The sequence below is a fragment of the Gymnodraco acuticeps genome, unplaced genomic scaffold, assembly GCF_902827175.1.
Source record: "Gymnodraco acuticeps unplaced genomic scaffold, fGymAcu1.1, whole genome shotgun sequence".
Taxonomy (NCBI): Eukaryota; Metazoa; Chordata; class Actinopteri; order Perciformes; family Bathydraconidae; genus Gymnodraco; species Gymnodraco acuticeps.
Genome location: NW_022990478.1, coordinates 30,627 through 57,910, shown reverse-complemented (window position 1 = coordinate 57,910; position 27,284 = coordinate 30,627). Strand labels below are relative to the sequence as shown.

Genomic DNA, 27,284 nt, shown 5'->3' with positions numbered 1-27,284 from the left:
GAGAGAGAGAGAGAGAGAGAGAGTCCATGCTGTGTGTGTGACCTTTAAACAACAGTGAACAGAGCGTTGATCTTACAGCTGTGACAGGTGGCTCCGCTGTACCCCGTGTCGGAGCAGTTACAGTGGAAGGAGCTCCAGGACTGACTGCAGCTGCCTCCATGCTCACAGTGACTCAGAGAACACCTGAGAGACACACGGAGACACACGTTAAGGTCTGGTACCAGCATCCACTAACCCACTTTTACTCTGTTTGCGCGATGGGTTGAGGGTCTAATAATAATACATTTTATTTAAGCCGCCTTTCATGACACCCAAGGACACCGTACAATTTGTTAAATATTCTAAGATGTAAAAGCAACAAAACATGATTAAAACACAAACAAACCATAATGGAGAAGACAATTAAAGTGGACACAAATGATAGGGACAGGTTATTCAGGGGAAGCAGATGATAGGAAGCACTACAGTGAGTAGGCTGATCTGAACAGGTGGGTTTTGAGGAGGGAGAGAGAGAGTTCCATAGTTTGTGTCTACTACTTTTAGTGCCTTTTCAAACCAACAAGTAGAGAGGTTGGAAGTGGAAGTTATAAACCCTCCAACAGCTAGTAGGGCTGCTCGATTATGGCAAAAATCATAATCTCGATTTTTTTTTTGGGTCAATAATTGATATCACGATTATTAAAAACAATTATCCATTTACTTTGAAAACATCCATTTATTGAATTTTTTTTTTTAAAGTATGTTTTTAACAGTTGATTACCCTGAACTTTAAGTATAATTCAACTGAAATACCAATAAAAAAAATAATCGTTATATTTCGATTATGTTGTTTTCATAATCGTTGAAAGCCAAAATCGTAATTGCGATTAAAATACGATTAATTGAGCAGCCCTAACAGGTAGTTATAAAAACCCTCAAACAGCACCTTAGCATCGGTCCTGACTTTATCGAATCCCCCAGGTAGTGTGCCTGACGTTGAAGCAAATGTTCGAGTGGCAAAACAAGGGTACTACAATTTCTGTGAACCCTCGTACACAAGTTCGAACGCCCAATGGACTCCTGGATGATCATGGTATTTTTGTACCTAAAGTAAGGGAATCGTGGCTTTTATGCGCTACTGAGCTACTTTCATAGACGAGGCCCCACATTTAAAGCTGTCCAGTTCTTGTTATACATCTATGACTAAACCAGCTTCCCTACTGCGCTGTGAAAATATACTTTGGAGCAAAAGTATGTACTAGTCAAGTGTGCAAAATAAGATCTAGCTGGTTGTGAGAACTGCAGTGATTTATTGGATTGTAAATAAGTGTCTGTCCTCCAACTTCACATAACATGTAGCATGAACTGCGGCATCTAAAATACAGAAAGTGGAACACGCTTGAGCTGCTGCTCTTATCTTTCTCAGAGTCGGCCCTGTGTCAGGACTGAGCTGTGGGCGGAAAGAAAGGAAACCAAAGGAATAACAAAGGGTTATTATGACATAAGAAACAGAAAGAGGAAATAGTGTCAGGGTTGAGTGAAGCAGGCAGGACCCAAACGCAGATTTAAACAGAAAATACCTTTATTTCAAGGCTAAGGTAACAACAGAACTCTTCCCAGTGAACACAGTCAAGACAAACAACAATCCAACAATGACAGACAGAAAAACCAGAACTTAAATGCGCACAAGACTAATCACACAAACAAGAGACAGGTGAGGAGGGAGGAGAAAACACAGGGGCACAAGGTGAACACAATCAGCAAATCAGACACAGGAGGGCAAACACAGAGACAGAAATCAACAGACAAGACAGGGGGTGAACACTTTTCAAAATAAAACAGGAAACCAGAGACAGACAAAACACAACACAGACAGACCGTGACAAATAGAACAACATGATGGAGACACTGTGGAGAGAGAGAGAAATCCAGGAAGAGGAATTAAGGTTGAGATACGGATCGAAGGAGGAAGCAGCGACGCCAACAAAGGGGATGAAGGTTGGCATGATTGGAGCTCAGCAGCCACTGTAAACATATTTTTAAGAAGAAATTAGGTCAGCAAAATGTGAATGCAGCGCGAGAGAGAGAGAGAGAGAGAGAGAGAGAGAGAGAGAGAGAGAGAGAGAGAGAGAGAGAGAGAGAGAGAGAGAGAGAGAGAGAGGCTTGTGTTTTTAATCTTTAAGTCAGTTAGAAAAAGCCTGACTCAGCGGACTTGTCAGATAAAGGTTGTTTTTTTTGCAGCAATTTATTTTTAACTGAAAGTAAACATGGAGGTGCGTGATTATGTATTTCCTCCACTAAATTAAATATATGCCATTATTGCCTCCTTATCTGCAAACACGCACACACGCACTTCTTCAAAATAAGTGTATTTTTCCAAAGTCTCAAGGTAAATTCCGTGTGCGTACGATGAGTGCTTTCAGAAGAAAATGCAGGTTTCATGTGAGGGGTTGGAGAAATGTTAATCGATATTTCAAGATGGCATTTATTGCAAATAGAGCTGCTCAGAGGATCATTTGTATGCTGTATACCAGAGAGCTGTAGTGATTTATAGAACGGTCTAATGTCATGTTTGTGAGAACAATGCAATTGCTCACACTCACCAAATAATAAACTGACACAGTATAGCTTGAAGATACATTTTCGGCAATTAAGACATACGAGAGGCTGAAAAACATGTAATAATATTGATTCTGTCAATAAAATAGATTTTTATATTGAACAATAATGTGTATTGGTTCACCAGAGTTTACATTCTCAAGATTCATGTCTGTATAGTTTTAACCAGCATGTTATGCTCAAGTATATTCTAATTTGGAGGTACTTGAACTATAACTGAGTCTTTGACGGTGGCCAACAGGTTCAAACATGCTACAACAGCATAAACATTTTCCCTCAAAGAAATGAGATACAGTTTCAAAAAAAAGAATTGATTCACATATCAAAAGACAAACGAGCCAAAACACATGCAAACGATGAAACATCTCCGACAAGACAACAGAAACAGGAACACTGAAAAGTGACACACTAAGCCAAAGCACACAAAGTAGCTACAAAGCTATAAAGTTGGCCAACTGTCGCTGTAGCTGGAAATGTACCGAATATATAAGTTTTACCGGCTTATTTTAACAATGTGATCAAATCTCTATAAGAAATCACCTCAGAAGTCTCTGCTCCATAGTTTCTCTTGGAATAAAATCACACTGTACATTTCACATTTATATATTCAGTTTAATATTTAATATTCCATCTGTCACATACTTATAATATGTATATATAATACCTTGCTAAAGCAATATATACATATCTTGTTATTGTACATTTGTAAATTCAACATGTATATTTTCTACTTTCTTGTTTATTTCTTGTCTTTTAATTTGTATTGTACAATGCCATGTCTTTTTATGCTGCTGCAACACAAACATTTCCCAAATTGGGATCAATAAAGTTCTATCTTATCTGATCTTATGATTCCATCCCTATTATTGCAGAACTGCTGTAAGCTAGCTAATGTAGCTAACCTAGTTAATTCAAAAATGATGAAACAGACCAACCCTGCGACACAGAGTTAATCTAATTTAATATAACTCATTCAGACATTTGGTGTTTCTGACTTGAGTTCAGGAGACTCCCTCTCAATAGTGCTAAAAGTAAGTTATATCACTTTAAAATGGGTTTACCCAAAGTTAAAGTTGGCCTCCAAGTGCAATGGAGTCCTGACAATCAACAATCAGCATAAGCAAGAAGTGTATCACGATAATAATAATAATAATAATAATAAATGATATTTCTATAGCGCTTTTCTTGAACCCAAAGACGCTTTACATTTGGGAGGGAGGGTAGACAAACAAAACAAAAACAAAAACAAAACAGAAAAGCAGTCAGGAGGAAGTTGGTTGAGAGGGGAGGGGGGGGGTTTATGGATACAGAGTTGAAGAGGTGGGTTTTGAGGCGGGACTGGAACAGGGTGAGGGACTCAGACTCACGGAGGTATTGGGGGAGGGAGTTCCAGAGCTTCGGGGCTGCCACAGAGAAGGCTCTATCCCCGAAGCTCCGGAGTTTGGCCTTGGGGATGGAAAGCAAACCGGCTGAGGTGGATCTGAGGGACCGGGGTGGTTGGTAGAGGATGAGGAGGTCAGTGAGGTAGGGGGGGGCAGATGGTGGAGGGCTTTGTAAGTGAGGACCAGGAGTTTGTAATGGATGCGGTGTGAAACGGGGAGCCAGTGGAGTTCTTTGAGGACCGGGGTGATGTGATGCCATGATTCGGTGTGGGTGAGGAGTCTGGCGGCTGCGTTCTGGACACGCTGGAGTCTACTGAGGGAGGTGGAGCTGATGCCGTAGAGGAGTGAGTTGCAATAGTCAAGGCGGGAGGAGATGAAGGCGTGAATGAGTCGCTCAGCTGCAGGGCGGGTGAGAGAGGGACGGAGTTTGGCAATATTGCGGAGGTGGAAAAATGAGGTTTTTACAACATGACGGATGTGGGGCTCGAAGGGAGAGGGTGGGGTCAAATATAACGCCAAGGTTGCGTGCCTGGGTGGAGGGGGAAACAGGGGTGCCATCAATGGTGACTGTCAGGTTGGGGGTTTTGCTGAGGGGGGATTTGGAGCCGATGAGGAGGGGTTCAGTTTTATTGCTAGTTTGAGGAAGTTGTGTTGCATCCAGGATTTTATTGCAGTCACACAGGATTCGATGTGGGTGAGGGGGGGGGGGTTGTGGGGGGATTTGGTGCGGAGGTAAATCTGTGTGTCGTCAGCGTAACAGTGAGAGTCCAGGTTGTATTGGCGGAGAATCTGACCAAGGGGGAAGGATGTAGATGATGAAGAGGAGGGGGCCGAGAATGATGATGATCATCTGGCAACAATATCTGAACAGCAGTAGCAGAAAGAAAGCTGTTTTTTTAAACCTGCCAATAATTTATTTTTACTGACACTAACGTCGAAACAATTTGTCCCCAACTCAATCCCACACTGAGACAAAGAGCCAACCATCTCCTAATGTTGGTGTGCGTGTGTGTGTGTGTGTGTGTGTGTGTGTGTGTGTGTGTGTGTGTGTGTGTGTGTGTGTGTGTGTGTGTGTGTGTGTGTGTTTTTTTAAACAAATGATGCTTATAAAAAGTGGGGTGTACAGAATTGGCCATTTCCAAAAGTGAGGCGGACATGTCTCCAGCATCCCCAGCGTAAACGACACGGACCTGACAACTAAAATGAGACATTTTAAGCATGAGGCTCTGGTGCTCAAAGCTTAAAAAGCTAGTCTTATTTTGAAGGTAAGAGAAAGAGCCTGTTTGTCGGAGCTGATAACACGTGTGAGTCCGTTGTTTCACTGCGGCTCAGATTTATTATCTGTGAGTATTTCCAGCAACTCGTCCCTTCTTGTAGATTCTCCCGCTGGTCGCTGCAGGGTGACTCTGGTTTTAGTACTGACAGAGTGTGTGTGTGTGTGTGTGTGTGTGTGTGTGTGTGTGTTGTTGCTTCTCACAAATAACTCATAAAGTGAAACCACATTTCAGCTCAAAGACAGAAAGCTGCGTCTCACTCTGTCTGAAGCTTTATAGACAGAACAGAAACTGAATTGTTTTCTTAGCGAGAAAACATTGAGACTGGGACACTGCCGCCATAATCTCTCTGTTTCCAGTCCTCTGCTGTCTAATAATCCATGAGCAACCCAATTTCACAGGAAACCAGTCACAGAGCCTTCAGGGGGAGATTAGGAACTGAACAGGCTTTTTGACACAAACGATTTGGTAGTACATATTATACAACGTGCCTAACATGGATACATAAATGTAAGAACCAATTTACTGCAACGTTTGCTTTTATGTCAACTTTTCCTGAAAAAACTGATGGTCTGACCTGTCGATGATGCCGCACATGTCGATCTGCAGGTGACTGTAGTTTCCCATCAGCCTTTGCTGCACCTTTTTTAGGTCCACAGGCTGGTTGTCGACAGTCAGGAGACGCATGCAGCCCTGGAAAGCCTTGAAGGGGTTCACACACTGATCACTGCTCCCCTCAGAAGGACAACCTGACCCAGAAGAGGGAACAACGTCAGAAAACATTCAATTCAATGCAGTTTAAAAATACAGGTGGTAAGGTATGACAAAAAACGACGGACAAATGTCTTGTAAAATCTAAAGATGCAATGAAATGTGCAATAAACCCAGTCAAGAAATAAATCAACACATTATGATTATTTAGAAAATGTATATTATACAAAGCTTGAGAATTGGAACCCAGATACTAAACTAAAATATATTTCACTCATACATCTACTGTAGAAATGGAAAATATAGTTTATGTATTATACACAGTATTGACACGCTTAAAAACACCTAAAACAATTCCCTTAAATCTAAACTAAGCTAATTCTAACTAAATGGTTAATTGTATCACTCTAAAACAAAGGTTTAATGAAGAGAAATATAATAAACATATCCACATTACAAGGGGAGATAATGCATTTCAGCGTAAACTTGTTCTTCACTCTTCTCTGAAGAAGTCCTCTGCAATTATTTCAGATGATAAGAACCTCTGACTCTCTTACCACCAAAGAAGAGTTGACCGTCAGTGGAAACAGGAAACGGGGGGCTGGCGTTGGCGGTGTCTCCTTCCCCCCCGTCCACAGAGACGGAAAGATGTCCTCGTTTGGAGGTCAGCTCCACAGAGTGCCACTGACCGTCATCCAGAGCTGATCCTGAGTACACAGAAATACAGAATAGAAGATAATAGAATAGAAGCATTTATTGCCGTTATACAAGTACAACGAGAAGAGTAAAGCTACTCCTTTTAAGGTGCCATCAAAATATTCAGAAAAGACGACATACAACAAAGACACGCAGCATTCATACATACAATAATAATAACAGAAATATACAATATACTGTCCACAAAGATACAGATATACAACTGTCTGGTCTTTATTTCCTGGAGGTTAGGATTAGAATTTCAGTCATTAACTTATCGATCTCTGTAGGGAGATTGCCTTGGGCCTCAGGGAGGTCAGAGGTGGAGTTTAGCTACGAATCAATGTTGTAAAACCTGGAGGATTCAGTAATTGGCTTAATCACCCTACAGGAAGATGGCTAAATGGATTCCTCTGTTCTTCAGGCCTCAGGATTGACATTGACATTATATTTATATAGTTTCTACTAGTGGAAATATGTGCGCATTTATTTTTGTGTGGTGCTGTTGTACCAATAACTCTATACTGAAATGTCAGTGACAGCTTATCTTTTTCACATACAACTAAACTAAAGGAAATGGCTGAGGCTCTCTTGGACAGGGCAGAAATGTGCTTCATTGGACTCCTGACATCACTATGTAATACTCGCTCTCCTATTGGCTAGCGCTCCAACACATGATAGGCTAAGGGGCGGGACATCTAAGTGGTTGACCAATCAGAGCAGACTGGGCTCTGGTTTCAGACAGAGGGTGAAAGGAGGTGCTGCAGCACAGGCAGTATGAGAAAAATAAAGAGCTATTTGAACATTAAAGCATGGAGACATGTCCCAGTAGAGACACTACATACTGATATACACCTGAACATCAGCAGGAGAGGACTCTTTAAAGTAGAGACACTACATACTGATATACACCTGAACATCAGCAGGAGAGGACTCTTTAAAGTAGAGACACTACATACTGATATACACCTGAACATCAGCAGGAGAGGACTCTTTAAAGTAGAGACACTACATACTGATATACACCTGAACATCAGCAGGAGAGGACTCTTTAAAGTAGAGACACTAATACTGATATACACCTGAACATCAGCAGGAGAGGACTCTTTAAAGTAGAGACACTACATACTGATATACACCTGAACATCACCAGGAGAGGACTCTTTAAAGTAGAGACACTACATACTGATATACACCTGAACATCAGCAGGAGAGGACTCTTTAAAGTAAAGACACTACATACTGATATACACCTGAACATCAGCAGGAGAGGACTCTTTAAAGTAGAGACACTAATACTGATATACACCTGAACATCAGCAGGAGAGGACTCTTTAAAGTAGAGACACTACATACTGATATACACCTGAACATCAGCAGGAGAGGACTCTTTAAAGTAGAGACACTACATACTGATATACACCTGAACATCAGCAGGAGAGGACTCTTTAAAGTAGAGACACTACATACTGATATACACCTGAACATCAGCAGGAGAGGACTCTTTAAAGTAGAGACACTACATACTGATATACACCTGAACACCAGCAGGAGAGGACTCTTTAAAGTAGAGACACTACATACTGATATACACCTGAACATCAGCAGGAGAGGACTCTTTAAAGTAGAGACACTACATACTGATATACACCTGAACATCAGCAGGAGAGGACTCTTTAAAGTAGAGACACTATATACTGATATACACCTGAACATCAGCAGGAGAGGACTCTTTAAAGTAGAGACACTAAATACTGATATACACCTGAACATCAGCAGGAGAGGACTCTTTAAAGTAGAGACACTAAATACTGATATACACCTGAACATCAGCAGGAGAGGACTCTTTAAAGTAGAGACACTAAATACTGATATACACCTGAACATCAGCAGGAGAGGACTCTTTAAAGTAGAGACACTATACTGATACTGTGCTTAATATGTCCTCTTTAAGGCTGAGAATTAGGGTTGGATGAGGAGGATTTGGGGGTCAAACTGACCTGCACTGAGCTCCAGTGGCGCTCTCCCAGATTTGTGGATCTGTAGATGAAGCCGGGTTTTACTCAGGTAGAGCCAGACCGCCCCTCCTTGCTTCGGGAGGTCAAAGGTCAGCAGCAGCCCCTCTTCGTTCCACGTCCGAAACTGAAACCCCACCGTCATGCTCGATGAAGACCGTTCACTCATCCTCGGTAACCAGAGGAAGCTTTGGGGACTGGTGAACGTCATCGCAACAAAAACGGGTTCATCACAGGAGAAGGTCACGTTGCCCTGAGATATGTGGAGTGGAGAGAGAAATTAATTAATACAGAAAAAAAGGGAAAACTCGATAACGCATGAATTTGAATTAATTTCCAGAGCTGCGTGGCGGCGCCCTCATGCAGAGATCTCATCAGCAAGAGTCCTTAAAAGCATGCGAGTATTACCATAATGATAATAGCTCTGAATAAGCACCAAGAGATCAAGCTGAATTTAACCCGAGGTCAGGGAGGAGGACAGAAAGTGAAATAAATAATAAGGGACTGGGAGCATTTGGGCATCTTGTTTTCCGCCCCATTGTCAGTGGTAGAAAGTAACCAAGTACATTTACTCAAGTACTGCACTTAAGTGCCGTTTTGAGATATTTTACTTCAGTATTTCCTTATTATCCTACTTCCTACTTTTAATCTAATACATTTTCTTGGTAAAAGTTGAACTTATTACTCCACTACATTCATTTTACAGCTTCCGTCGCAGATTCACATTATTAATATGAACAATAAACTGATGAATCAATGTGTTTATGAGTGAGGAAGTGACATTTTCTGTTGACCGCAGTATCCATCACACTTCCACTTGCACTCACCATTACACTCAGTTACTGGGATTGGAATGAACTTTATCTTTGCCTGGTTCGTGGAGGAATAAATGGTCAGACGATTTTGTTTTTGGATTCTCTGTGCACGACCAAGTGTTTTCTTCCCATGTTTACCGCCTCGTGGCTTTTGTTGTACAGCTTACAGCCTAATTGTTGGTGTCTCCAGGATTTCACACTCAGACTCACAATGTTAAAGCAATACCAGCAGTCGGTAAAAAACCTTTTATTGGCACATAATTGGCCATTTTACCTTCAGAGTGACCCGCTGGTCTCTCTGTTTGGCGAGGTCTATCAGGTTCACACCGTTGTACTCCAGGTTTTCCAAACAGCCGTGGAAATTTCTGTTGATCGACCTCTGAGAGCCGAGAGCCTGGTCTGCTCCCACACTCATCTGTGCGGAGGAAACGTGAGCATAAAGACGAATAAGTCAATAAAACTCAAGCAGGTGTGAATGTTAGTGTTAGAAACGTATCACTCGTCACCGGCTTGAGCTTCAATATCAGGATACATGTATTTATTATCCTCTCAAGAATGGAAGTAGTCATCACATACAGAGCATTTGATACAACTAGTTCCTTCACATGCTCACAAGAGAGGGAGTTACACAGTCACAAGATGCAGGAATACGGGTAACCTACTGTAGGTAATCAATACATCCTGCCGTCATGTACAAAATACTGATCAAAATCTCAAAATTCTGAAATTCCCTAAAAAATTCTGACTTTCTCTCAAAATTCTGACTTTCTCTTAAAATTCTGACTTTTTCTCAAAATCTCAAAATTCTGACTTTCTCTCAAAATTCTGACTTTCTCTCAAAATTCTGACTTTCTCTCAAAATGTGGACTTTTTCTCAAAACGTGGACTTTTTCTCAAAATACTGACTTTTTCTCTTTAGCTCCTGAACAGCGTCCTTCACATGCTGATATACAAGAGAGAGAGAGTTACACAGTCACAAGATGGAGGAGTAGAAAGCAGTATTCAATGTTTAGTTCAGATTAGCTCCACGTCAGAAATGATGTCTATCATGTTAATCACATAGCTATCATATGCCTCAAACAGTCCTGATGCTCTTCTAGGTAATCACACATCCTGTCATGTTCACAGCTACAGTTGGGATACCTTTGTTGTCATGTGAACTCTGATATTGGAAGAGTACATTCAGTATTTTCCCAACAGTTTGTGTGTGTGTGTGTGTGTGTGTGTGTGTGTGTGTGTGTGTGTGTGTGTGTGTGTGTGTGTGTGTGTGTGTGTGTGTGTGTGTGTGTGTGTGTGTGTGTGTGTGTGTGTGTGTGTGTGTGTGTTCGTCCCTCACCTGGTCATGGTCCCAGCGGGTGAGTCTTGGTGGGATCTGCACCCACAGAGTGTTCTTGTCCACGGTGAGGTTGAGGTGGGTGCTGTGGTGCTCCACGGTGACCTGGTGCCAGTGCTGGTCGTCCAGCAGGCTGCCCACAGACACCATGTGCTGGCTGGCAGGGGAGGAGCTCCTGCCTGGAGAGCAGGAGGAAGACGAAGAGTGAGATGAAGAGGGTGGATGAAAAGGAGAGGTAACTTCAATTGAAACTTTTTTATGTAAGTGCATTATTATTTATTTTTTCAAAGCATTATTGTTTATAATATTATTATTTATGTTATATTTTAAACACGCACAAAAGCACTGTATCTGTCTTCACCTGTCTTGTTATCGCCAAATAAAAAATACAAAAATAAAATACAAGAATGAGATGCTTAAAATCTCAGATTGATTTAAAATATTTGAGGTTTATTCCTAATGTTTTATTCATTAAAATAGTTGTACCCTCATATCTGCAGGTTTTGTTTTTACAGCATATGAAATACAGCCTCTTCAGCTCTGGTTCCCCATCTCTCTAGGAACACAATATCTCAGTTTACTGGAGGTTAATGCTGTTTTTATGTCTCTAAATTAGTAAATTAGTGTCAAACTTTTCAGCAGGGGATTAGATCTCAGGATAAACTGATACAAAAACACGAAAATGAAGGTGACAACACATAATGAATACTAATGGTGGCAGAGATCGAGGTAGAAAAGTGTTATTAAAAGGGCGAAGTGAAGACAGAGTGCAGAGCTGAGAGAAGGAGGTGAGAAGCAGACGGAGCTTAAGGCACTCGGGTCATTAAATATGAATTAGATATAGTTTGAATGGAGTCTGTGTGGTCAAAGGAGTCGAAGAGAAAGAGAGACAGAGAGAATGAACCGTGTTCAGTGATCAATCATCATTGATCTGTGAGACAGATACTGAGCAGAGGAGAGACCACAGAGGCAGAGAGTACTTCATCTCCATACATCAGGAGGTAGTGTGTGAGAATGAGAGAAACAGGGAATTGATGTCAAAGTCAAGTGTATTAAGTCATTACTAATCTTTCCTTGCAACCCTGTCTCCTATACATAAAGCTTTATATGCTAGATATTCTCATATACAGCTAGCTTGCAGCAGCAACTACATTTCAAAGGAAACACAATGACGTTCAATATCAGCCTGTTGCAACTAAAGCATTGTTTACATTTCCTTTAGTTATGTTTATGCACTTAGCATTTGGTTAAGTTTTGGTAAATCGCTTTGTCTTTACTAAAACAATTTATTTTACTTTACTCTAATCAGCTCCACTTCACTTTACTTACCTCTATATTTACTTTCCTCTACTTTTACCTTACTTTGCTTTTCTGAACTTGATTTGACTTTACTTGACTGTACTATAATAATAATGGGTTTCATTTATAAAGCACTTCATAATTGACTTCAAATCCCGAAGTGCTACAAGCAGTGAGCATGAACAGTATAAAAACATTACACAACACGGTAGAATTAATAAAAAGCAATAAAAAACAATACAAATAAAATAAAAGGGTGGTAATAAATAACAGGTCTAGGGAAAGGCTCTATTGAACAGATGGGTTTTGAGGCCTTCACGGTCTGTGGTGCTCTCATGTGCTCGGGGAGAGCGTTCCACAGACTGGGAGCAGCCGAGCGGAAGGCCCGGTCTCCCATAGTACGGAGCTTAGTCCTGGGGGGTTTGAGGAAGTTGGAGTTGCTGGAGCGGGTGGTCCGCAAGGAGGTATGAGGGGTGAGGAGTTCCTTAAGGTAGGGGGGGGGGGGGGCAGTTCCATGGATACACTGGAGGGGTGAGGACGGAGACCTAGAATTCGATCCTCAGTTCCACGGGGAGCCAGTGTAGTGCTTTAAGGATGGGGGTGATGTGATCGTATTTGCGCACCCTCATCAGGATCCTAGCAGCGCTGTTCTGAATGTACTGGAGCTTCTGGATGCTTTTGTTAGGGATCCCGATGAAGAGTGCATTGCAGTAGTACTTGACTTTATTTAACTTAACTTTACTTCATTTTACGGATGTGTGTTCATCAATAGTTAAATCACAAAAAGCTGCTGTCATAGATTAACTTTGAATTGAAGTGAATTTGATCACTGAGCTAATCTTAATTCATAGAGAGTTTGGTGAACTTGACACGCAGTGGATCATATTGCTAACTGTGCTGATATTTGAGGAAACAAGACATTTAGAGGGTTTAAAAAGCAGGAAGATAATATATTAGCACCGCCTCATCTTCCAGTGTTAAGGTCCTTACACACCAAACTGACACCAAAGAACACGTCCTGATGGAACGTCTCCTGCGTCTTGGTCAACAGTCGCTCTGGAACACACCGCAAAGACTTCAGCCGACGGCCAAGTAGCACGTACGAACTGCGCATGCGTGAGTGGCAATAACTCTCCTTACCAGCAGGCGGCGGTAGTGTGTATTCGTCATTCAAAAGAGGCAACAACCGGAAGACAGACTGCGTGATAACCGAGAGAAGAACAGACTGCGTGATATAAACAAACAACAAATAGCGTGCGTTCCATTTTCTCTACAGCGAGAAGCTCACGGGGCTTTCCCGAACCTGAGTCGAGAGCTGGAGTTCAATGAAATCTCAGATTTGCCTTCTTAATAGTTTGTTTGGGTCCCTCACTTCCGTTTCGCTTCTCATGCACTGATTCGCTAAACTGAACAGTCAATCAGAGTGATTTCTTTGGCTGACGGCCTTTAGCTGAAGGTGTCGGCACGGCCGAAAAGACACGACGGTGCGGGACACACCAATCTGAGTAGGGCGACACGACGCTCATCGACGGCCGAAATCGGCTTGGTGTGTAACGGCTCGTCCACACGGCGGCGTGCGTTGAAGCTTGCCGGCGGGCGTGTCTGAAACTCAACCAACAACCAATCACATGAATCTCCCGCCCCGGACACACAAGCAGCGGTTTGATTGGCTAAAGCTTGTACTGGCATATGATTCGATTGGCTGACGCTTCTGCCGAGGCTTCAAAAGTTGAACATTGCTCAACTTTTGCCGAGAGCCACGTCAGCAAAGCTCCGCGTCGCTTCCCACAATGCAGTTCGGCAAAAAGTGACGTCACCCCATTCAAAGTGAATGGTGAAGCTTTCAACGCACGCCACTGTGTGGACGGGCCGTAAGGGACTTTATACAATCTTGCCAAAAGGAGCTTTCTTTTATCCAGTAAGCAATGAGATGAACAATCAATAACTAGGATTAGTAACTTCCTGGCCTCTAGATGTCTGTTCGCTCCATTGCTCAATTATGTTACCTTTTAAGAAACAATCTCTTCCAAAACTAAAACTCATGCAGACACTTCCCATTTCCTAAATCTCCAGACTTAATAATGGTTAATGTACTGGTTTTCAGGGAGCATCCACAGAATTCATGCTGCCTTTTCAAAGGGACTTTTAAAGGTAAACTATGCGAGAAGCTGCTTAAAGTTCCTTGAAATCTTTAAACTCTTTACAGTGCAGGTTGTTAGATAACTTCCGACAGCTCCCCAAGGCAATATCACCTAATCATCTGCATTACGACTCTCCACAGAGCAGTGGCGGCGCCAGGGTATGGCTGGGGTAGGCTACAGCCATACCAAGAAATGGCTTAGCCCTACCTTAGCCCGACCATGAACAATTATGTTAAAGTAAGCATGTTGAGAACACGGATTGCGAAAATCTACCGGTCGTCTCCACAACACACAAACTGATCCTGCTGTAACAACAAGTGCACGTTACTGACGCAATATGGTTGAGACCATTCGGGCTTATGCTAGAGGGGTGCAAGGAATAGTCTAAGTAGTGGGGGAGTTTTATACACTAAAGGTGTGAAAATGTTCTGGCGTTATAATATCAGCGCGGCCGCGGTCAGATCAAAATGCCTCCGAATGAATAGACCTACAGCCAATCAGAGCAACGAAACGTTGGGTCTGCATGCATTACTGATACGTCGATACGTCACGTTCACAGTGAAAAGTCCCCAAAACTCGCGCCGAGTAAATTGCAGCAGACATCATCAGCAGAACTTCTAGGATTAATTGTATATTTCGGATGGATAGATTTGTTCTTAAACGCCCTCGCATTGAGGTACAAGTCGAACAGGTGCCAGAGTCACACGACCCACCTGAAGAGTGAATAGTGAGTTTTGAATATATTTTGTAATAGGTCATTTGAAAAAGTGTTTTGTATGACAAGAGAGACACAGGCCACCTGTTGTGTGCTGTGTCTGTCTCTCTCTGTTTACCTGTGTATGTGTCTCTCTCTCTCTCTCTCTCTCTCTCCCTCCCTCACTCACTCTCCCTCCCTCTCTCTCTCTCCCTCTCCGTGTCAATTCTATATGCCAACTTTTCTTGTTTCTGCCGCTGCGTAGCATGTTGTAACAACGTGGAATTAGCAGAATAGGCTATTGTATTGTTTAACTCACACCTGTTGCTCTCGATGTAATTTAGCTGATAAAAGGAGACTAATAAAAGCCTCACGCGTGGCGTTTCACTGTCAAGGGGGTGCGATATAGCGTGTATGTAATTACATTACAAATACTGACTTGAGCCCCACCACTGTATGGGTTAGCCCTACCATAGATTACCCAACAAAAATACTCTGGCGCCGCCACTGCCACAGAGACTCTAAATCTAATTTTGTTGGAAGACAAAGACTGCTCTTATCAGATGACAGTAATTGTTTCCGTATTTCCATTTTTATTTCATTTATCTTAAACGATTGAGACGGAGTGCATGCATGCAATCAGTCAACACAAGAATAATGTGTGAGAAACAATCTGCTCACAACAAAAGCTGCAGGAAAACAGTTCAGGAAGGTTTTGTGTTTGAAGACTTCAAAAGAAACCTGGCATTAAAATGAATCCTGAGAAGAAGTCGCCACTGCATTGATATTCCACGGCTGTTCTGCCTTTTGTGAGTCTTTCTTAAGATGCATGAAAACCATAGTAAAGTTTGACTTTCTGTCATTCTACGTGGGTTGTCACATTTTCGAGAACGGTCTCTGCTGATAGAAACAAGCAGACACTGCAATCGTTTCTTTCATTTTTTCCATTTCATTTTCATGACAATGGTGTCCTCGAAATCTTAGAACACAATTTTAGAAGCAACATAGAAAACACCTTCAGAAAAAGTTTTAAAATTCTCCTAATATGCTATTTTTATGCATATATTATGGGTCTCAGATATATACAAATCTATAAAAAACATGTCTATTATGTGTTTTGCTCAAAATGCCAAACAGATCATGCATTTCAGACATCCCTCATATCCCTCTGTTTCAGGTGAGTTCCTTTTTTTATTTCCTGCTTTTTTACCCATACTCTCTCCAGTACAGGTTAGCTCTGAGTGTTAGCGATGCTAATGTAAACAAAGACCATATTACGTCCAAAACACGTCGTGCATTGTTTCTGATAGCAACGTTTCTGACATTTCAGATATGACGTCATATCGGACGCAAATCTGGATCAGCTCCGTTGTAGCCCCGTTTTTAGAGATTTGGGTACGGAGGAAAAGAGAGAGGGTTTTGTTTTCTGACACTTTGTGAGTTCCCTGACACACCGGGGACACATATTTATGTATAAAAGACATTAAAAAGTGCATTTTGCATGATAGGTCCCCTTTAAAGAGGACATATTCTGCTCATTCCAGGTTCATATTTGTATTTTGTGCCGCACTACACCAGTGCTTTTGACTTATTTCTGCCCCTTTACTGCCTTCAGTCCATTATTACATGATGTATTCTCCTCCAAATGCAACTGAGCCTCCAGCCCAAGCTGCTGTTACACCACCACAAATCAATCTTCTCGATTTCAGCAGCTTCCACCTGAAACTCTGAGCCACACCAGCAGCTCCCGTCTGCTCCTCTGGGAAAATGTGAGCCAGGTCAAAAGTTCCTGCATAAACTCTGCAGACTCATACTGTGTCACTGTGCAAGCTGTGTCTTCGTGCAAACATATTCCCCATTTAAGCAATTAGTGTTGCATCTTGAAATTCATGCACCACTGTACCCTGTATGCAAGGGCTGGTTTGCCTTCGCTAACTGTACGGAGGCTCAGTCACTGGTACATTTTTATATATAAAGCCATGTTAGGGAAACTTCCATCCTACATCTGCTCCCTGATCTCACGGCGAATTGTAAGAGGCTACTGCCTGAGATCGCATGCTGTGGTTTTATTAAATGTGCCAGCTGCTAGGACTGTCTTAGGGAAGATAGCTTTTAGATGTGCAGCTCCTCTGTCTTGGAATAGTCTGCAATTGAAATGGAAACTGAGCAATCTAGTGCCACTAAATGTTTTTAAAGCTCGGTTGGATGCTACTCAATCGGAAGCTGTTGGTACCTGCTCATGTGGATAGTAATTGTAAATTGTAATCCCTGTAATGATGCTGTAAGATGTCATTTTTGTTGTTCTGTTTATGTTTTATGTTTCATGTGGAACCAACTTGAGCAGGTCTCCCTTGAAAAAGAGATCAATGATCTCAATGGGATACACCTGGATAAATAAAGGTTTGAAATGAAATGAATGCAATGTCAGCAAGCTGCAGTGAAACGACTCTGTGTACATCATTTATATCCGGAGAGCTTTTACTTACTTAATATAGAATAAAAACACCAAGTTTTAGCTTGTCTTCCTGTTTGAAACCTTCCTCATTCGTACTAAAGCTCAGCCAGGAGGCAAGAAATCAGAGGAAATTGATCGCCAGTGTATTTACTCTTACTAAATAATCCAGTGACAGAAAATAACTGCTCTAAATAATGAGTCAGGAAGCTAGAGAACTAAACACCAACATAACGAAGGTACAGTGAAGAGGGGACATTTACTTTTTTGGAGAAATGTCATACATTTTAATAAGCTGTTGTATTAATTAAAACTGTTTAGACAGTACGATGCAAAAAGTGACTAAGTATATTTTTTCAAGTGATGTTCGGTATACACAGAGGGAACACAATTCTCAAAATGTTGTTATGGTGATGGCCACTGCAAACACTGATGAGGATGTACAGTAAAGCAGGTAAAGATGCAAATTACTCTCGGTGATTTAAAAGGGGTGAACAATAGAGCGCCACAGTGACGCGTCCTAAAACCCGGAAGTAAGCTGCGCATGGGTTCCTTCAACAAAAACGCAATGCACTTTCTCCGAAGGATTTTGGAAAATAGCTGGAAATAAGGTCTGTGGTTGACACACATTTAAGAGACGGATCACGTTTTGTTCAGTCGGATAATCTCCACATGTCTACCCTACTTTTATCCTTTTCGAATCATAAATCTAATCGATAGATTTATGATCGGTTACTTCCGGGTTTTAGGATGCGTCACTGTGGCAACCTATGGCAGGAAATAAGAGAGGCTGGTGTTACAGTTAGTGCCATGGAGGAAATAACTTTACTAAGAAAACTGCTCCTGGTCTCCTGTGCTGTGCCTGAGCCATTTGAAACATGAGTTTGAGTATTTTCAGGATGGGAGAAACACATTTAAATTCTCATGTTCAATAAAAAAAGTTAGTCCTTTCTTCTCTTTCCCTTTTTGTAAAATATCATGTTTTTGTAAAATATCATATTTCACAGAAATAGTGTATTTTTCGTCTTTTTTTTTTACATTTTAAATATTTTTCAGGATAAAAATTTGACATTTTATTAGCATTTTCCGTGACATTTGTAGCAGACTAATAAGTGTTGAATCAGTGGATCAACCTAATAATGAATAAAACCAAAGCAAAGGCAAAGGAAATCTTATTGCAAGTCACTTTGGATAAAAGTGTCTGCTAAACGCAATGTTATTTAATGCAAAATACGATACAACGCTTTACTGTACGATGCGATAATACTTGTTTGTTTCCAATTTGACGGTAACAATTCAAATTCACCGCACACTTAGGGCAACAGCAAAATAATAGAAACTAGTGGTCAAAAAATGCCCAACAAGGTTCAACCACCGCATAGATTACTGATGTTTCCACGCAGACAACTGCAGGCTAATCAGAGCGAGAGATATAAATAATATACATGTTATCACAAGCAGTAAATAAAGTGACATGCTTGATGATAAATCATTAATTACAGTCTGTAGGTGTTATGGCTTCTTATATAAAGTTACCATGGATGTTTGCATCATCTGGAAAGTCTTTAAAACAGTATAGTTTAGTAGCTTGTAATGAAATATAACAGCACCAATCGGAAACCCCCTGTCAACAAAGAACCTGTTTTAAATCTCATAATGACTTTTAGCGATCATGACATTGTGAGTAAGAGGGTTTCGGAGTCGTACCTCTCCGCAGCGTCAGGAGGAGTCTTCCTTTCTGAAGCTGCAGACTGAGGCTGTGTTCGCTCCGTCCCTCAGCGTGAAGCAGAGTCCCCGAGTTACTCAGAGCTTTAAAGATCAGAGAGACGCTTTCTCTGGTCGCCTGCCTCGGCCTGGGGATCAGCCTGTAGAGGAGACTGCTGCGGCCGTCAAAGCTCACCACGTCAGAGTCTGAAAAAACAAAAACACACATTATATTTGGGGACTTTTTGATATTATCACGCAAACTGGACATAAAATTAAGAGTACAACTGATTTGAGTATTGGGACTGTGGGAAATGTCTAAATAATGAGAGAATATACACATTTATACATATTTTTATACACATATTCGGGATTGTGGAAAACGGTATTTCAATCTCTCTGTCTGAACACACAAACTGAAAGATTGACAATAAAGTTGACTTTGATCAAGTTGACTTTGAAAGTGCACTGTATGTACATAACATTTGCACTTGCACATATAATTATAATCACTTTTTGTTCTATGGTAGTCGGACGTCTCTTACTTGTGGATTGCTCCCTTGACTTTTCTTAGTGAGCTGATTCTGTTTTGTATGCTTCTACTTTATTATTCAATAGTTACTAATGGTAGTTCTGAAAACACTCAATGTCAACTTCTATACTTCGAGCAGGATTTCGGTTTGTTATTATTCGGTTCTCAAGTGTGGGTCTACTGTAGATCATAGCTTTTAACATTGTGGATTTTCTCGTTTCTGCTCCGAGCCGTGAACTAACTGCCAGAGTTTCTATGAGAAAGTGAGTGATTGAGCTCTGAACAAAATGCTGTTATATCACAGAGCTAATAGTGTCTGAATATGAGAAGCAGATTATAGACCAGGGAAAATATCTTATATAATTCTTAAGAAAATGATACACTTGCCTATCATGGCTTTGAGCATCGATGTGCTACAAATCTCCCGCCTATCGTGTCGAAAGCATCACTGAAATACATCAATTTGCATCAACTGGTCTTCTTAACCAACCAGGGTGACCAAAAAAACACTAATATTTCATAACAATGAATTGTGTATTGAGCCATTTTAGCCCCTCGTGTGTCTTTAATCCTATTTATTTTCAATTGTTGTTGTCTGGTTTAAAAATGTCATAATTTACTTTTGCAGTTTTCTTATTTTACACTTCTTTTGTCCACAGAGTTGAACAGGATTACATTTTTTATCTAACTGAAATAATGGATTTGCATGACAAGTGTGTGGAAATCCAGTTTTATGGGGGCCAAGAAGAACTGATTAACTTTTCACACCGGCTTGACTTCTTTCAGACAGATTACTTCTGCCTGTGTTCCTGTAATGAAGTTTCCTCTGGCAGACAGCAGACCTATGAAGAGGCCCAGAGCTGTCGGAGCAGCAGCTGTTGTCCTCTCTGCCCGAGCGTCTTTTACAAAACTCGCTCCGTTTTTTCTTTCTCATTTTTAACTCACATCTTGCAGGTGCAATAGGCTCACTGTGTTTTACTCCTTTAGATTATATACTCTATCTCAGTGCTTCTCAAACTTTTTTCAGTAATGTACCCCCTTTGAAACATTTTCTCAGCCAAGTACCCCCTGACCGATCCCGAACATTTTTGATCGAAAAAGCCTATATAAATAATTACAATATAGTGATGTTCCCTCAGTGTGTGATGTATTAACTCCTTCGTGGTATGTATTACAACAAACTAAGGATATTTTCATTTTATGCATGAAAAAAAATAACATAACACTTTTATAAAACAGATTTTTCCAAGGAGTTTTTCAATTTAAGTAATATGTTATTGTGAAAAACTATCAAATACAATACACACATTTGACATGTTTATATGAGGACCCCCTTGGTGGTTCTATGAATGTTTTATATAAAATTGTGTTTTCTATTTAACTTATTTTACTAAGATTATTTTTTTAATTAACCTTTTTTTTTTTTTTTTTTTTTTAAATCTCATGTACCCCCTGCAGTACCCCAACGTACCCCCAGGGGTCCGCATACCCCCATTTGAGAATCACTACTCTATCTGATCTGCTGCCTGCTTAACATCAGCTTCATCTCCAGTCAGTGTTGTGTGTATAAAGTATACATATGAGGTGTGTTTGAATTAAATATATATGCACATCTTTAATTTACACTTTGAATCTCAAATTTGTCTTGACAGATTCTTTAGGAAAAAGAAAAACCAACACATAAATTGCAAAGAAGTTTTTGATGGTTTGTGCTCTGATATGCCAACTGTGGTACCTCTTATAGACAGGTGTGTTCCTTTCCAAGTCATGTCCAATCAATTGAATTTACTACTGTACAGGTGGACTCCAGTCAAGTTATAGAAACATCTCAAGGATGATCAGTGGAAACGGGATGCGCCTGAGCTCAATTTTCAGTGTCAAAGCAAAGGGTGTGAATACTTATGTACATGTGATATTTCATTTTATTATTTTTAACACATTTGGATGACTCTTACTCGTGGATTGTTCCCTTAACTTTTCTTGGTGAACTGATCCTGTTTTGTATGCCTATTCAATAGTAACTACAATTTGAATCCCACATTTTTCTTGACAGATTCTTTAGGAAAATGAAAAACCAACACAAACATTGCTAAGAAGTTTTGGATGATCATTTTTCAATATAATATTGTCTATGTCATTGTCATTGGATTGCCTTGATTTATAACGGTTACCCATGCTTGACTTGAACTAGGTTATCCTGGTGAAGTTTAAATTGTCAGTGGGATACACGAACACAATGAAGCTTGATATCATCCTAAAAGGGCAGGTCATTCAAGACTTTACATTTGAACTAAAAAATATATAGATGAAGAGGATCATTGGTAAGCTATTAGCATGCTCAAAAGTGTCTAGAATTTGAAGTGGAATGGTGAAGCTTTTGTTGGTTTCCACGCTACTCTAATCTTGTCAGTTCATGCCGTACTGTAAGGATTTGAAACAGAAAGCCCAGACTGACTGTAAGGACATCCGAAGGTCTCCAGTCTGAGTCCGATGCGTCCTTTGGGGTTCCAGTCCAGCGGGATCAGGCGGACGTAGCGGCCGATAACCGGCTGCTGGAGCTTATGTTGCACCACACTGTCTGCATTACTGTTCCCTGGGAAAGCCTGCAAAAACAAACAGCAGCAAGTTAACTCTTGTTCTTTCTTTCTAGGCATGCATCTGTCCATCTTTTGACCACAAAGATATCCGTGATATTTCTCCCTCTGGTTGTTACTGTCAGAAGGACATGTATATTGCCAGAGGTGGGAAGTAGTGGAGTACAAATACTTCGTTACTGTACTTAAGCACATTTTTCTGGTATCAGTACTTTACTCCACTACTTATTTTCCTGACGACAATTTACTTTGACTTCTTACATTTTGAACACAAATACCTGTACTTTCTACTTGTTACATTTTCCAAACAGGCTGGTTTCTTTAGTTTGAATGTGTTTCTGTCAGATAATGTCAGAACTCAAGTGCATCTGCATATTTTGTTCAGTGTTCGTTATTCTCGCGTCCAGGAGAGAAGTTTTAAAAAGGAGACTAAATGGAGTCTCTGAGATGGTTCAAAATTGGTACTTTAATTAAAAATAAAGGCGCGGGTATGTTTACAAGCAGAATATTGTTCAGTCAGAAAAACAGCTGTGTTCTGGCTGAAGGGAAGAGACCGCTCCACCTTTCCAGCTGTTATATATCCTCTGCTGGCTCCTCCCTGTGGGCCGGTTGGCGCTGCTGGGGGCCGGCCCTCAACGTATTTAATGTCCGTTGTTACGCATATCAGAGGATACAGACATTGTATATCCAATATATATCTAAACACGCATTTTCTCCTCCTTAACTCTTTCATGACTTTTCATTTAACACATTCTAAACGCTGTAATCAATACTCCAAAAAATACAGGAAATACATATGGCAATAATAATATGGCAGTTTGGTTTTCCGGTCGTTCCGGATGTTGTCATATGCTACCCACATCTGTAAACAATAACGTATTCAAATAAACTGTACCTTCATTTAATATTCAGCAATAATAATATCTCGACGTCTATAGTTGTAGTGTTAAAATCAGTAGGTTTCGGTGTGCAACACTCCGTGTCATATCGCTACTAAATTCACCTCTATAGTAAATGGGATATTAGCCACATGCTAAATGCTAACCGGAGATGAAGGATTTTCAGAATAAAAGCTTAACAACTGGTTGTGCACAAGAACTTCTGTTTTTTCAGTATAAAACATCATTTAAACTGACGGTATGTTTAAGCTACTTTATGCTATCAAAACATTGATTTTAATTTCTAACAATTTCCAACAATGTATCTTGAAATGCTGAGTAATGGGTGTATATTCTCATCATCTGAACCATATAGTGTGAGTTTGAGTTTCACTGACTAAACAGCAGAAGACCTAACGTCCACAAATGACTGTTTCCTGCTGAGAAAGAGCCAGTGAGAGCTCATTTAGACACTGGCTTTTGAAATCTGACCTGAGCGGAGGAAGAAAATCCTCCAAAGGGAGTTTGATTAGAGAGGAAGCGAAGGGGAGTAACAGAGGGTGAAGGTCTGAGAGTCAGAGAGAAAATAAAGAAGGGAGAGAATCTCCCACACAATCTCTGATGAAATGGGTTAAAGGAAGAGGGATGAGGAAGATTTATGTTGGAAAACACAAAGCCATAACACATTACAAGGTGGCACAACACAACATTAAATGGTACAAAATGATCCCTAACAAAGAGTGGGATTATATGTGTATAATATTTTTGATTCTTTGCTGTATTGTACCATCAACATAGTTGTGTGAAATGTTTACGGGATTCTGTCAACTCCGTTTTATCTTTTATGTGTATCTCTTGCCTGTATAATGTCAGAGTCAGAATGGTTTTCACTACAAAACTTGACAGAACTCATCATTATATAGTACCAAAATAAAAGAGACATTTAAAAGGTGTGTGTGTGTGTGTGTGTGTGTGTGTGTGTGTGTGTGTGTGTGTGTGTGTGTGTGTGTGTGTGTGTGTGTGTGTGTGACTGAAAAGTTTCAACTTGATAACTTTAGATGACTTAACTCAGTTGAATTAACATTTAAACACTTACAGAAGGACTTATAAAAGATTATTAAACAAAGTTCAATTAACTTTGAATGTGTAAATCCAGCTTAAAATGATGGTGCTGTTCAAAATGTTCAAAACAACAACATTGTAAAAAATCACTAATAAAAAAACATTTTAATGACAGTCAAGGTTCAAGTTTAAAAGGATCCCACTTCCAATTCCTCACCCTCCAAAGCTTCACTGTCTTTAATTATCACCTGCTGCCTGTTCATAGCTTTTCTCACTTCTCCACACATACACATACATTCTTTTAATAAGCATCATTATGAGATGAAAATATACTCTTCACCTGAGCTACAGGGACATATATAATGTACCTCCAATAACACCTTGCTTTATTCTCTGGAGAGTGTGTATTCCCACAGCTCTTGCACCTCTGCAGTGGAGGTGAAGAGAAGAAAGGATGAAGAAAGAACAAGAGGAATTACTCAGCCTCACAAAGTGTCGGCCTCTTAGCTTAAAGGAGAGCGAGGTCCTGGAGGAATTGTGACTGATGAAGCATCGCTGTTCCCCCGAAAGCCACAATAAACCAGGCTGACTAATATGCAGAGCTTTGGAGGGGCTTTGGAGACATGCTGTGGATTTATCCTGATGTATGCTGAGTATGAAATCAACAAGCTTTTAAGCCGCGAGAAGCCTTTCCTTTCTCTCTGTGAAGAAGTGTTAGACTGACATTAGTTTTACCCTCACTGTGAGAGGCTCATCCACTTTAAATTGAAGCAGTTCCTCGCAGCATCACTATTTAGGAGGGGGGGGGGGGGGGGGGGGTGGTATATGTCTATACTACGAGCTTTAACCCTCTGGAGTCTAAGGGTATTTTCTCGATTTTTAGATGTTTTCTTAAATCACCTTTTAAATGTATTTCCTCTAACATGGCACCCCATGTGTCAAATATCAAAATGTTCAGGACAATCTCTGGTATTGCTATATATGCAAATTACTCACCTTAGAGCACTGTTTGATGAGATAAGTAGCTCAAAAGCTTAACATTTGACATCCGATTTTCACAAAATCTTCAAAACTCTTGTGAAAACACAAATTTACTCATGTGATCGAATTGTTTTGGTGTTTTAGATTTGGTTACCAAAGTCTTAGGATCACAAAAGCAGTGAAATATTTGAATTACACTGTATATAAATGTGTTATTCATGTCTAAAATGAAAAAAATTAAATTCGAATTTTGAGTAAAACAGGTGTTTATCACTCTACTTTCACCACAGCAGGGACTGAGATACATTAGGACTGAATAATGACTTCATATTACATACAAAGGTTCATGTGATGTGTGCAAATATACAAATTGAGCATTCAACCTTTTTTTTCAACCAACAATTTATTATAAATATGTTTTTTTCAACCAACTATTTATATAAATATAAGAAACTGGAAAATCTAACTATTTACAATATTGAACATCAGAACTTTCAACCAACTATTCATTATAAATGTCAAGACAGTGTCAAGGTCTTTGTCTGTCTTCCAAGACAGTGAAGATGGGGTGATGGTGCATGGGCTGCTGTGTAGGTGGGGTGTACAAGTGCTATACGAGACCTCCACGAGACCTCCTTGCTGGCTGGGTTGAAGGTGATGGCTGTGGTGGAGCCTTTGTGCTGAGGTGTATCTTCACCTGGTGGCAGCCGCAGATGGAGGTGGAGGCAGCTGTAGTGATGCTGGTCCTTGGTGGTGATGGCTCTGGTGAAGGCCCTTGAGCCACGGTAGATCTTGACCTGGGGGCCGGCACAGATGGATGTTCTGGCTGCTGGATAAACGCCGCCTGTGGGCCACTAGGCCCAGGCAGCTGTGAAACATCTCTGTAAAACAAATTAAAATGTAGGACAATAATGACAACTAATTTCATTGAAATAAAGTTCAAGTAAAATGTTGCTCAAGCACAAATAACAATGCACACATAAAAAGAAAGTTTGGGAGGTTGGAGAAGGAGTCTCTCTCGATCGTACACACACACACACACACACACACACACACACACACCACACACACACACACACACACACACACACACACACACACACACACACACACACACACACACACACACACACACACACACACACACACACACACACACACACACACACACACACACACACACACACACACACACACACACACACACACACACACACACACACACACACACACACACACACACACAGGTATTTCCAGTTACTTTACATTCAGTATAAAATCAGACACACATATACATAGGCTACATCTGATTACAAAGTCTCATCTGTACAGGACGGTAAAATAATAACAGGCACACATATAAATAAATCTATGACAAAGTCTCATCTGTACAGAACAGTATGATAAATAATCGATGTCAAAAACATGTCACTGTAAATGTCTCCGTTGTGGGACGAATAAATGATTAATTTAATCCTCTACACATGTAATCTCACTTTTACACACCAAAATAACGTTAACACAGAGTAAACGTTTGCTAATGGAGAGTCTATTTTGTCCAATAAAAAGTTCATGATTATCGATAACAAATATATATCAATAAACCTATTGTTCATTTTCGCGGTATTCCCCACACATTGCCAGTACACTATTACTGTAATATTTACACTTACCCATGCCCAAATGGATCCTTGTTGTTGTCTTTGTATTCTTCTTCTTCAGAAGAGTCGAAGACTTCAGGTTCTGAGGCTCTATCTTCACTGCTGCTAGCGAAATAAATCTCTAGCGAAATCGGCATCTGTAACGTTTTTTTTTAGCCATTTTCTCTGTCTCTCTCTCTCCTCAAAGACGTAAACTGATGGGAGACACGTGGTTTATGTTTTGTTTACTTGGTGGGTAGGTCCTTAGTGATTTCTCGATGTCCATTGGTCATTTCAGACCATGATGGCTGCCGGCCGAGATTTCCTTGACGGACACACAAATCCACCAATCCCACACAGTGTAAAGTCAAGCTGATTTGAGCGGCCATATTGGCTGCTGTGCCCTGGTTACAGTCTCACAGGAGATACCGCTGGAAAGCTACTCTTCCAGCGATTCCGCGGATATCTGAATCATATTTCTAC

At 40.6% G+C, this 27,284-nt stretch overlaps 1 protein-coding gene across 1 annotated transcript in view; it reads right to left on the bottom strand.

The window, feature by feature from the left end:
- Window positions 1–44: 44 nt before the first annotated feature.
- LOC117552664 (contactin-associated protein-like 4) overlaps window positions 45–27,284 on the bottom strand; it is a 57,825-nt gene continuing 30,585 nt past the window's right edge. The window contains exons 4-11 of the mRNA XM_034226239.1: window positions 22,102–22,249; window positions 19,118–19,321; window positions 10,828–11,003; window positions 9,766–9,906; window positions 8,662–8,929; window positions 6,523–6,672; window positions 5,832–6,003; window positions 45–183 (exon numbers count right to left, since the gene is read on the bottom strand). Coding sequence (XP_034082130.1) covers window positions 45–183; window positions 5,832–6,003; window positions 6,523–6,672; window positions 8,662–8,929; window positions 9,766–9,906; window positions 10,828–11,003; window positions 19,118–19,321; window positions 22,102–22,249 — 1,398 coding nt within the window. The remainder of the gene's footprint in view (window positions 184–5,831; window positions 6,004–6,522; window positions 6,673–8,661; window positions 8,930–9,765; window positions 9,907–10,827; window positions 11,004–19,117; window positions 19,322–22,101; window positions 22,250–27,284) is intronic.